Below are 13481 nucleotides of genomic sequence, written 5' to 3' on the forward strand. Positions count from 1 at the left end.
ATCTTAAAATAATCTTTGTGCAGTTCTCAGATTGGATAGAACTGGTATTCCAACCTGACAATGTATTTTGTCTTTAGGGCTGGAGAGACGCAGAGACCCGTGTTACAAACACTCGATAGCAATGATTGCTATCAGAATACAGACCAATTTAACACTTACTTTAACAAAAACAGCACTTTAAATTGTCATTTTACTAGTGTATAGACCAGTGCGTTGGGAGATGTTTCTTCGTATGTTTACAGACAGGAGAGGAGACCAACGAGGCCTTCAACAACATCTTCAACTACCTGGGGCGTGTCCGACACGCAGGTACGGATCACACACACACACACACACCGCACCGCAAGGTTCCATTTGCACCCTGTTCAGAGTGAACACTGGGTTTAGGCCCAAACAGCACCAATGATTCTCAATGCAACTCCTTGCAAACGGACGGTTGCGAGTAGTTGCATGTAGTTGTGAAACCATTATCCCCAATGGCAGTTGGAAGGAGTTGCATTCGTGTGACATGTCCTTAAACTGTTTTGTTGCGAAGGAGTTGCACTGGTGTGTCATGTCCTTAAACTGTTTGGTTTTGCGAAGGAGTTGCATTGGTGTGACATGTCCTTAAACTGTTTGGTTTTGCGAAGGAGTTGCATTGGTGTGACATGTCCTTAAAACTGTTTTGTTGCAAGGAGTTGCACTGGTGTGACATGTCCTTAAAACTGTTTTGTAGCGAAGGAGTTGCACTGGTGTGACATGTCCTTAAAACTGTTTTGTTGTGAAGGAGTTGCACTGGTGTGACATGTCCTTAAAACTGTTTTGTTGCAAGGAGTTGCACTGGTGTGACATGTCCTTAAAACTGTTTTGTTGCAAGGAGTTGCATTGGTGTGACATGTCCTTAAAACTGTTTTGTAGCGAAGGAGTTGCATTTAGTGCGGTTTGGGCCACTGGGATTTTACTTACAGACCTAAATTAGTGATAGTTTGTAATTCTAAGAATGTAAAAATGCAACCAAATGGACCCCACTTTGAGAACCGCTGGTGTACAGTCGGTATACCAGCCTGTGACGTCAGTTCCCATCACAAAAAAACCAAAAATAAATCAATATTAATGTCATAAACATTCTCTGGAATCTGGTTTTATTCCAGTTAAAGAAACTAAAAGATATTTAAAAAGGCCATTTGAGTCTAACATGAGTGAAATACAATGAATAATTGGTTATTTATTTCCTGTTTCCATTTGAAACTGGTTGAACTGGGAGCTGTAAATTGACCCTCCATAATGACCCCGTCACATTTCACTGGCCACAAAGTTCTCTCCAACATTTTGCAGGAGAAACAAAGTTCTCATGAAGTTCTCAACAACATTATTACAATGTACAATTTAGGCATCCTAATAGCAGATGCCCAACTTACAACTTACAAGTGCGTCGGAATGAGCAGGGAAAGCACGAGCTCTGGTCGATAAACAACAAGGTATACAAAGTCCCATGAGTAGAGTTCTGAAAGAACAATGATTAGTGCCTCACAGAAGCTTGTTTGCCAGGTAAACAATGAGCCTATATAGCATGTGTCTAAAGTCTAAACGATACAGTAACATTCTTAAGAATTAAACTCGCACTGTCGCACATTAATTCTACAAGCTCACGCGGTGCGTGATGCCGCTCGCAACTAAGCAGAACAAGTGCTTTACGGTGTAGTAAATGTAATACTAGTATATGCACTGCATTACTAAACAATGTAAGACACTGTAAACAAGATCTATTACTAAACAATGTAAGACACTGTAAACAAGATCTATTACTAAACAATGTAAGAGTAAGACACTGTAAACAAGATCTATATACGCATATGGAACAAATGTAAATATTCTGTAGGCCAGTGGTTTTCAACCAGTGGTCCGGGGACCACCAGTGGTCCTTGAGGGGGTTCCAGGTGGTCCCCCGCTACTGTAAAGGATGGAAAGTTGGTAACCAAATGGACCCTTATTAGATCTTTAACTCTTGAGACCCTTAAAGAGTTACATTATTGTTAAACTTTATACAAGAAGTCTACATTAGAGAATGTAAAATAATTGTTATTTTTGCCTGTTATCTCTCATATGGTACTAACATCAATACAGCATGGAATTGTGGGCAAAATCATATCCAACGATAACAAAATATTCTTTAGTTTTTGGGTCTGAGAGGCTAAATGTCATCAAACGGTGGTTCCGTGGCTCAAATGCCGAAACAATAATGGGCCTTGATATGAACAGGGTTGAAAACCACTGCTGTATACAAATGTATACTTCTTCTACTGTGCATTTTATGGAGCTGCTGCAGTCAAAATTGTAAAAAAGCCACCGCTCATCTGCTGGAAGAAAAGCTTGCAGCAATACAGTACATTGATTGTGCACGTGTGTGCGGAGCCAGTTTTCATGGAGTTGCTACAGTAAACGTTCATCAACCCCCACTTATGAACATTTCTGAACATTTGCTTTTTTTTCTGCCAACACAAACGTTATTTGCTGCAACTGTTCCTTTGGCTTTGTGTGTATGCCGTGTGCGTGTGTGTGTGCGTGTGCGTGTGCGTGTGCGTGTGTGTGTGTGTGTGTGTGTGTGTGTGTGCGTGTGTGCGTGTGCGTGTACGTGTGCGTGTGTGTGTGTGTGTGTGTGTGTGTGCACGCGCGTGCGCATGCATGCGTATGTGTGTGTGTCTGTATTTCCTGTACGTTTTAGCATGAAATGCAGTATTTTAACAAACCCTCTTGATTGTAATCATTCTACGGTCAGGTCAGAAGGTGTCCATCCCAGCGTTTGACGTGCAGTCTCTGCTTCCCGCTGACCTGACTCGCTACTACAGATACAACGGCTCTCTGACCACCCCGCCCTGCCACCAGACCGTACTGTGGACGCTGTTCCACCACGTGGTTCGAATATCACCCGCTCAGGTAGGGATATAGGCTTTGTGTCATTGTGTGTACTTGTTTTCACGCTCGAAATTCGCACCTGATACGGACACAGACCCCGAACGGGGACTGCCCATAGGTCCGACATCCCGTTAGTTCCGACCTACGTGGCTGGTTAAGACTGTAATGAGGTTAGGGGACTTACGTGGCCAGTTAAGACGAACTACGTGGCTGGTTAAAACACTTTGACTTCTATTCATGAGTTGCTCGAGTTAATTAATTGTGGAACACTTTCCCTGCGATTCGCGAGTTGCCTGAGTTATGTTTTCATTGTTTAATCCACATTTTTAATCAATTTTAAGTGGGAGGCATACTTTGGTTAGATATAGCATTGGTCCGACTGGATTAAGGTTGGTGAGGGGTGCGTTAAGACGACCGGATTAAGGTTGGTGAGGGGTGCGTTAAAACGACCGGATTAAGGTTGGTGAGGGGTGCGTTAAGACGACCGGATTAAGGTTGGTGAGGGGTGCGTTAAAACGACCGGATTAAGGTTGGTGAGGGGTGCGTTAAAACGACCGGATTAAGGTTGGTGAGGGGTGCGTTAAAACGACCGGATTAAGGTTGGTGAGGGGTGCGTTAAAACGACCGGATTAAGGTTGGTGAGGGGTGCGTTAAAACGACCGGATTAAGGTTGGTGAGGGGTGCGTTAAGACCACCGGATTCTGCCTAGCAGCGCACGGCTGCCCCGTCCGGTCTGTTGTTGTGGTCGGCACTTTGGAATATTTTTCAACACTACAACAAGCGATTACACCGTTTTAAAGTGGATTTTCATGACAAGCTCACTGGCTGTTCAAAGGCAACTTTAATGTGTCTAGTCTGAAAGACGGCCGCACATTGTAGGCATTCAACCTGTTAAGACTGCTATGAGGTTAGGGGACCTACTGGACGTGGCCGGTTAAGACTGCTATGAGGTTAGGGGACCTACTGGACGTGGCCGGTTAAGACTGCTATGAGGTTAGGGGACCTACTGGACGTGGCCGGTTAAGACTGCTATGAGGTTAGGGTACCTACTGGACGTGGCCGGTTAAGACTGCTATGAGGTTAGGGGACCTACTGGACGTGGCCGGTTAAGACTGCTATGAGGTTAGGGGACCTACTGGACGTGGCCGGTTAACACTGCTATGAGGTTAGGGGACCTACTGGACGTGGCCGGTTAAGACTGCTATGAGGTTAGGGGACCTACTGGACGTGGCCGGTTAAGACTGATGTTAGGATTTGGGATAGTGTTAGTAATGTGTCGGACTAACGGGAGGTCGGAACAACAACATCCCAAAACATAATCATTTGATTGATTTGATTGATTGTCGATTCACTGCGTCATTGAAAGAAAGAATCGCTGAGAGAAGTTCAATCGCAGCGAGTGTTGAGTGTCAGTTTGTAACACATTTTTTTCACGTTCATCTTCCATCGAAAAGTATAGCCTGTCGCTTTAGCACTGCTATATAGTTTGAACGCAGTGTAATGGTAATAGAACCACATGGATGTGACCGCTCGCTCAGGCAAATGGGACTCTCACAAGCGTACATGAGCTCGCACACGGTAGTCGTACAAATCCGTCTTTAGATCCTGTACGACCGGTAGATCAAAAAGAGGTGGTTGGCCAACTAGAGAATCTAGAGATTCCCACGAGAAGAGGGAACCATGGTACATATTTCTGAGTTATCTCTGAATATGTAGAGTAGAAAATAATATTAATGACACTATAAAGCAACATTTCTTCTATTTCTGTCGATTGCACATGGATGAAGACATCAGTGATTCTGCTATAGTGCAGGCCACAGTTTTCCATCTTTGTTAGTACCACTTAGAACCTCAAGGCCGTGCAGGTCATCTCAAATGTCTTGTTCCCCTGTGACTTCCTCCTGGGAAACCCCAGTGGCTCCCACTGGTCCCGCTGGGAATTGTAGTTCCTTGAGTTAAAGTTCAATTTAAAGTTCAATTTAAATACCAGCAGGGCATAAAACTTCATGGAAATGAATAGAGCACCGACGTCTGACGTCAATATTGGTAGAGGGCGCAAATCCATGGGTTCATGTACTTTTTTATTTGTATTGTAATTCCCATAGAGGGATTTTACATTGCCTCATATAAGAACTGTGTTTGAAAAATAAACAAATCATCCAGGCCGCTTCACTCATATGGATATGAAGAATCAACTGACTGAGAGAAAACGCTAATGTTACTGCTGCTGAATTAGTTACATTTTCGCTAGAAGCAGACTGTATCATATATGAGTGACTGACTGTCGCAAACGATACAGAGACACCTCCCCGACAATAACGCTGAGACATCTTGTTTATTTTTGGACCACAATGCTTATAGTAGACGATATTAAGATCACCCCATGTTATTCTCCATAGAGAAATTACTTCCGTGAACCAGGGGAATCGAGGGGACGAGTGAGTGACGTCAGGACTCTCTAGGACTCTCTCAGGACGCTCTATAGTTAACTATAGGTAATTTATACTTCATCGCATGTCGAGTAAAGTAGAGAAAATAGCCGATCTACAAACTCACAAAACAACATCTAAAAGGCCATGTTGGGTCACACTTTTTGGTCTTGTCCAAAGATTGCTTTATTTTCTGTTTGTTATAGCAGAGTATATACTGTTTTCAGATCGAACCCCACTATAAACTGCCTTGTTCAGTTGTTCCAAAGCATCTCTCGCTCTGCCGTACTCTGTCCAACAGTCTCTATGCTTGGTACACTTTGTAGCAAAGAGAATTGTTTTAACAGAGTGGAAGACTCCCATCGTTCCTTAATTGTTTCACTATAGACGGCTTAATGAGTTTGTATCACTGATGCATCTGGAGACTAGGCTCCGTCGCAACAAACAGGACAGTTTAACCCATTTAGACCTGAAAACGATTCTAAAAATGTCTTCTAAATCATGACAGTTTTCTGAAAAAACCTATGTTTCTATTATCAGTGATTCTCAAACTATTGCATGTCAAGGACCCCCAGAACGATCTGTATTTGGCCGTGGACCCTCATCTGAAAAATATGTTGTTCTAGGGACCCCCCAGAAACGTTCACTCTGAAAGAATATAATATTCAAAGATTTGCGCCACAATTTTTAAGATTTTTCAAAAACATAATGCTTAAAACACCAAAAGGGGATCCCGCCCAGAATGGGTTAACAACATTGGAGTCCATCTGGGGTCCTGCCACGGGTCATCTTGACTCTCTCTGCTGTGGGACTGCTTTATACAGGCCTAATTGGTGTGTATACGGTTAGTTAACTACTCACTTTTATTCTGCATTATAGTCTGGTGTTTGTTTATGTCTTGTCTGTTATGTCCTATAAAAAAACAATTAAAATATACAATATAGAAGCTCACAAAGCGCTGCAAGTAATTATTTTTGAGTGGTGCAAACCACTCCAATAACCAGCTCTGTCTGTATGTTTGTGTACCTGTGTACGTGTACGTGCACAGGTACAGGGTGTAATGTCTGTATGTTTGTGTACCTGTGTAAGTGTCCGTGCACAGGTGAGCATGGTTACTATGGTTAGTGTGTGACGTCACTGACATAGCTGATCAGACTATATAAGACCTTGCACCACTCAGTTCACACGGGTGTGATATTTTTTAAATTCTTGGCCTATAATAACATGAAGGCCAGCAGTTGAAAGTGGTTACGTGTGTTTTTCTGTGTTATTACGCCACAATTTTAGCGAGAGCTTGTGACTAAAATAACAACTACATTGTTACTACATTGCCTGAAAAGTATGGGTTGTGGACATGCATGGTTTCCACCCGACAGCAACGACGTGAGACAAGTGTAAATGTTCATTAAACGACCAAGGAGGAGGCAGATGGAAAACGTATGCTACATCTATTAACGTTTTATGGTAATTGGTTAACACAAAGGGGACAAATGAGGACTCGGGTCTTGTTAATTGTAGCCTTGTGGTCATGCTGACCACAGGGCCAGGTGACCACAGGGCTACAGCTGCTTAAATTCAACTCAACAAGCAGAGACCAAGCCCACAGAATGGCTGCATGGCAACGTTGAAGTCGTCTCCCTACTGGTCAAAACCTGGTAATGCAGGCCGGCTGGGCCCAGGTTAAATTTATGAATGAACACAAGAACAGCTTGAGGGGTACTACGATAGGAGCCAACCAATCATATCAACGCTCGACGGGTACTACCACGGAAGACTTCGTCGTTCTTCCGGGTGCCTCAAAACGCCACTGAGCAGCGTCCATAGAAGTGAATAGCGGGGGGGCGAGGCTGTCACTTCTCAATCCGTTCTCTAGATATATTATAGCTCTATGGCAGAGACCGAAGAGGACAGTTTATAATGCCCTCCATACGTCTGTAGGGAATCTAGGGATTGCCTAATATGAGAATACACATACAGATGTCCTTTAATGAGAAACAACAACTCACACAAAATGTCCTGTGATCTTGGATGTGATCATTGTGCTCCTTTACTATTGGTTTATTGCAACGCAGAGTGTAGAGTAGGAGAGTAGCGACACTCTTTGACCTCGCGACAAAGCGGGTGCCTATGGGCTATAGTTCCAAACATTGCTCCTATGGCTGGAACTATCCCATTGAGATAGAATGAGCACTTCCGCATTCCATTGTTACAATGGGAGTCAACGCTAGTGTCGCTACTCTCTTACTATATTACTCTGTTGTTGCAACGTTACTGATAGGAAGGACAGCTGAGAGCATTAAGTATTTCCATGGACGGACGGAATGTTTGGGGAGGAAATGTTTTGAAATGTTCACCCATATAAATACAGGGACACCATGGTTGAAAGTGTTTAAACAAGCAGACCTCGTGTACACACACACGCACGCACGCACACTCGCACGCACGCACGCACGCACGCATGCACGCACGCACGCACGCACGCACGCACGCACGCACGCACGCACATAGCAGTGGATCCCAATAAATTTATCTCGAGGCCCAAAAGATAAATTTGATGTCTCTCCCGGGAACCCAAACTATTGAAAATAGATCTGCTATATTTTCACTACTTCTTCATTTATTCATTTAGGTTTATTTATTCATGAAATGTCTTTTTAAGTATATGTATTATTTATGTATGGTCCATTTAATAATGTGTTGTGTTGTGTGCGTGTCCGTACTGTAATTCCGCTCCAGCTGCTGAGGTTGGAGACAGTACTGTACTCCAGTAACGAGGAGGACTCGGACCGGATGCTGTTACAGGACAACTACCGGTCCACCCAACCGCTCAATCACCGCATCATCTACTCCTCATTCACCCCAGGTTAGAAACCCCAGGCACTGAAGAGCTTGCTTTTAAGTTGTAAGTTCATTGATTCATTCATTGAATGCACGTGTACATTTGTGCACATACTGTCTGCATTTCTATCCTACAATGTCTCCCTCTGAGCTGTCCTACTGTCTGTCTCTCCTACACTGTCTCTCCCTCTCAGCTGTCCTACTGTCTGTCTCTCCTACACTGTCTCCCTCTCAGCTGTCCTACTGTCTGTCTCTCCTATACACTGTCTCCCTCTCAGCTGTCCTACTGTCTGTCTCTCCTACACTGTCTCTCTCTCAGCTGTCCTACTGTCTGTCTCTCCTATACACTGTCTCTCTCTCAGCTGTCCTACTGTCTGTCTCTCCTATACACTGTCTCCTTCTCAGCTGTCCTACTGTCTGTCTCTCCTACACTGTCTCTCTCTCAGCTGTCCTACTAGTCCGGGAGCCGTGGGGCTGAACATGGTTTTGTCAGATAAAGTTTCTTTCTCAACTGATTCTTGTACATAGCTTGGGGTCACCACTCATGAATTCAAGAGGGTGTCCAGTGATATCCCTTGGGCAAATTTAGTTATCATTATCATCCAAACTACTCTCGGTCTCATGCTGGTGTAAGATGCCCATCAACATTTTGCCACAAAGATGTTTAAAAGTGGGGGATCTATACATTCTCAATTAATCTGTTGGTGGTAGTGCAGCTGGTTTGAAGTACATGCATGACCTTTCCCATTCTTTTCTCCCAGACTAGTAGTCTAGTTTCCTCCATAGTTTCCTTAACGGAACAGGACCTGAAGGTCCAGATGGCACTTGCTGGAATGCCTATAGCACAAGAATTTCTTCTCTTGCTCTCACCGGAGGCGGTCGCCTTTGATGTGGCAAGAAAGATGTATTTGGCGCTGCTCTGCGGCGACATGGGCATAAGGGCTACGCTTGCATGCGGGCCCTTTGTCTAAGACAAATGTCTTCCTCTGGAGAGAAATAATAAAGAACCTTGAACCTTGAACCTTGAAGATGAGGAGTGTGGAAATCAGACCTCAAAAGGCGGCTGTTTGTAGCTACAGTGATTGGAGGAGATATATCATGATAGGACATGGTATTTCTAGCTGACCCCCGTCTCCCTGGCGTCTCTGCTTATTGTAATCACAGTAGACCTATATCTCGAAGATTAGGTAGACATCACTGCCAGACAGGTATGTGGTTGACATCAGCTGGATGGTCCAAAGGTCTGATCCATCAATGACAGTGACATCTGCATCAGCAGCATTCCTCCCGACCTGAAGTGACGTCTTCAATGTGGACGTGGCTTTCTGAATTACTTAGACTTATAGATCAATCACTTCTTTCAATGTATTTAAATAATCGATTTTCACTCTAACACCGTGCTCAAGCTTCTAATCTTTTTAAGTGGTGCAAACCACTTCCTTAAGTGATTATGTGTGTGGGTCTCTGCCTGAATACATGAGAATGAGAATACACATACAGATGTCCTTTAATGAGAAACAACAACTCACACAAAATGTCCTGTGATCTAGGATGTGATCATTGTGCTCCTTTACTATTGGTTTATTGCAACCCAGAGTGTAGAGTAGGAGAGTAGCGACACTCTTTGACCTCGCGACAAAGCGGATGCCTATGGGCTATAGTTCCAAACATTGCTCCTATGGCTGGAACTATCCCATTGAGATAGAATGAGCACTTCCGCATTCCATTGTTACAATGGGAGTCAACGCTAGTGTCGCTACTCTCTTACTATATTACTCTGTTGTTGCAACGTTACTGATAGGAAGGACAGCTGAGAGCATTAAGTATTTCCATGGACGGACGGAATGTTTGGGGAGGAAATGTTTTGAAATGTTCACCCATATAAATACAGGGACACCATGGTTGAAAGTGTTTAAACAAGCAGACCTCGTGTACACACACACGCACGCACGCACACACGCACGCACGCACGCACGCACGCACGCACGCACGCACGCACGCACGCACGCACGCACGCACGCACATAGCAGTGGATCCCAATAAATTTATCTCGAGGCCCAAAAGATAAATTTGATGTCTCTCCCGGGAACCCAAACTATAGGACATGGTATTTCTAGCTGACCCCCGTCTCCCTGGCGTCTCTGCTTATTGTAATCACAGTAGACCTATATCTCGAAGATTAGGTAGACATCACTGCCAGACAGGTATGTGGTTGACATCAGCTGGATGGTCCAAAGGTCTGATCCATCAATGACAGTGACATCTGCATCAGCAGCATTCCTCCCGACCTGAAGTGACGTCTTCAATGTGGACGTGGCTTTCTGAATTACTTAGACTTATAGATCAATCACTTTCAATGTATTTAAAGAATCGATTTTCACTCATCTTCTAACACCGTGCTGGCTGGGTCTCTGCCTGGGTGCGTCTGAGCACGGAAACAGAATGGTTGTTTTTCACCACCTGTGCGCAACCTAACACACACACAAACACACACGCACATATTAACTGTATATATGGTGATTTCAGGTGTGCCAGTACAGTAGACTGAGTAGAGGGTACAGTAGAGGGACCCCCACACGGTAACTCTGTCATTTCTCAACCGTTTCGGACGCGGGGCGGCTCGCCGGAATCGGGCCGGCACCCTGGGTGCGTTCCTGTGGGTCTGGAACTCCCCCCCCCCTTGGGGACCCCCACACGGAGTTGCACCACTTACTTCACAAGGGTGTGATTTTTTTTTTCTTTCTTGGACTTTGTCTTTCTACAACAAACAAAGTGCTGCCTTTTTTCCAATATGCATGTTCATATTTATACCTTGCTTATTCGACGATGCTGTTTATTATTACTGTTCATCTGTGTTGAGGACCCCCTCTAAAATGAGATGATGCATCTCAAGGGGCTTATCCTTTCAATAAAGGTATATACATTTACATTCCATCCTCTGTGAACATGGCAGTTAAGACTGGTGCCAGCTCATAGGCAAGGGCGTCCTCCACATGAACATCACAGTCACTAGACAGGAGTACGATGACCATTGAATGGATATAATTTAGGTCATACACTTTGGAGTGGATCATTTGAATTGGATTTGGCTGTTGTTGCCACCATCTTCACTTTAGATGGGATGGTCTTGTAAAATACCTTTAACCAGGTCTTTTCAAAAATCTTGCAAGATTGTGCCTACATTGACAACTGGTGTGATATCCACATGTATGAATACATCTGGGAGAAAGTAATCCTATTTTTGGGAGAAATGTTCAGTGGATGTTTGGTGCAAGATGCTCAAGATAGATGATCTGAAAGGGTTAATATGCAACCACCTGAAAATAAATATGCTATACAGTTTCACTAATATGGTAGAAAGCAGATTTGATACATTTGACTTGATTATTGTGCATACAATCTCATTCTCAAAAGATATATTTTATGGCATGTTGCGGTTTTCAGGCATGAAGGGGTTAATAATATGCATTAATAAATAATGCATTAATCATAAATGTTATAGATTTATACAATGTGGATTGCATATCCACATTCATAAACACTGTAGAAATCAAAGTTGATGCATTTAGACCAAGTATTTTGCATGAAATACCATAAAACTCTATTTTGGGTGGATTCTTTTGTGTTTCTGGCACATTAGGGGCTAATAACAAAAAATGTCCAAGGGATATCACTGGGATATCACCCAAGCTACAAGAATCAGTTGACAAAAAAACTTTATCTGACGAAACCACGTTCAGCCAAAAATCACCCTTCTTTTCCCGGACTTGTCTGTCTCTCCTACACTACACTGTCTCCCTCTCTCAGCTGTCCAACTGTCTGTCTCTCCTACACTACACTGTCTCCCTCTCTCAGCTGTCCTACTGTCTGTCTCTCCTACACTACACTGTCTCCCTCTCTCAGCTGTCCTACTGTCTGTCTCTCCTACACTACACTGTCTCCCTCTCTCAGCTGTCCTACTGTCTGTCTCTCCTACACTACACTGTCTCCCTCTCTCAGCTGTCCAACTGTCTGTCTCTCCTACACTACACTGTCTCCCTCTCTCAGCTGTCCTACTGTCTGTCTCTCCTACACTACACTGTCTCCCTCTCTCAGCTGTCCTACTGTCTGTCTCTCCTACACTACACTGTCTCCCTCTCTCAGCTGTCCTACTGTCTGTCTCTCCTACACTACACTGTCTCCCTCTCTCAGCTGTCCTACTGTCTGTCTCTCCTACACTACACTGTCTCCCTCTCTCAGCTGTCCTACAGTCTGTCTCTCCTACACTACACTGTCTCCCTCTCTCAGCTGTCCTACTGTCTGTCTCTCCTACACTACACTGTCTCCCTCTCTCAGCTGTCCTACTGTCTGTCTCGCATAGTGTTTCTCAACTGTCCTACTGTCTGTCTTACACTTTCACCCTATGTAGGGCTTGTCTTTAGGGCAATAAGTGTCTTATTTTTGAGGGGCGCTAGCCCCTCCTATGTCCAGCTTTGATGGTCGGTGTGAACAAAAAAAATTGAAGACAAAAGTGAGGACGCAAATTGTGATTGGCCGGAATGAGATGATGTATGGTGATGTACATGATAAGAGCGCCCCTCACTTCACACAGGTGTGATTTTGTTTTTAATGCAATACAATTGTCAACTATAATGACATGCCCAAAATAGGAACATCAGGTGGACCCCTCTTGCCCTCTTGGTGGATCCCACTTTGAGAAGCACTAGTACTAGACAGACTAGAGTGGTGGGATGACTGCTGGGTGGTTGAACACCATGCTGTTATTAATGCTGACAACAATAGAACGATGGATGACACCGCTGCCAATTAGGATGAGAGAGAGAGAGAGAGAGAGAGAGAGAGAGAGAGTTGAAGATGGGGAATTAGTGGGAAAGTGCGTGTGAGAGAGAGCGTGAAAAGAGAAGTGGGGCTTACTAATCTGGTGTTAGCTGCTTGTTTATTGATTAGAGGAAGCAAACAGTGGAAGCATTGTTGTCACAAGACAACAGGACGAGAGAGGGAGAGAGAGAGAGAGAGAGAGAGAGAGAGAGAGATGGAGAGAGATGGAGGGAGGGAGGAGAGGAAGACAAAGAGGAGAGACAGTTTGTGTAAGTGCTTATTGTAGTGAGGCATCTATCTACTATCTGCATAAGTATTCACGCCCTTTACTCAATATTATTTAGTTGAAGCACATCTGGCAGCAATTAGAGCCTCAATTATTCTTCAGTGTGATGTTGCTACAACTAGAGACACACCGATTCTGGGGCATTTTCTCCCATTCTTCTTTTAAGATCTTCTCATGCTGCATCAGGTTGGACGGGGAGCATTGGTGCACAGACCTCT

At 44.1% G+C, this 13481-nt stretch overlaps 2 protein-coding genes across 2 annotated transcripts in view; both read left to right on the forward strand.

Annotated features, from left to right (window-relative positions):
• Positions 1-13481, forward strand: part of LOC306925145 (scavenger receptor cysteine-rich domain-containing group B protein-like) — a gene marked incomplete at its 3' end in the record, with an annotated part of 797673 nt that overhangs the window by 36445 nt on the left and 747747 nt on the right. The gene's annotated exons all lie outside the window — the stretch shown is intronic.
• ca14 (carbonic anhydrase XIV) overlaps positions 1-13481 on the forward strand; it is a gene marked incomplete at both ends in the record, with an annotated part of 30434 nt that overhangs the window by 4798 nt on the left and 12155 nt on the right. The window contains 3 exons of the mRNA XM_079503818.1: positions 243-309; positions 2756-2913; positions 8058-8184. Coding sequence (XP_079359944.1) covers positions 243-309; positions 2756-2913; positions 8058-8184 — 352 coding nt within the window. The remainder of the gene's footprint in view (positions 1-242; positions 310-2755; positions 2914-8057; positions 8185-13481) is intronic.

The sequence above is a fragment of the Electrona antarctica genome (assembly GCF_951216825.1).
Source record: "Electrona antarctica genome assembly, chromosome: 6".
Classification (NCBI taxonomy): Eukaryota; Metazoa; Chordata; class Actinopteri; order Myctophiformes; family Myctophidae; genus Electrona; species Electrona antarctica.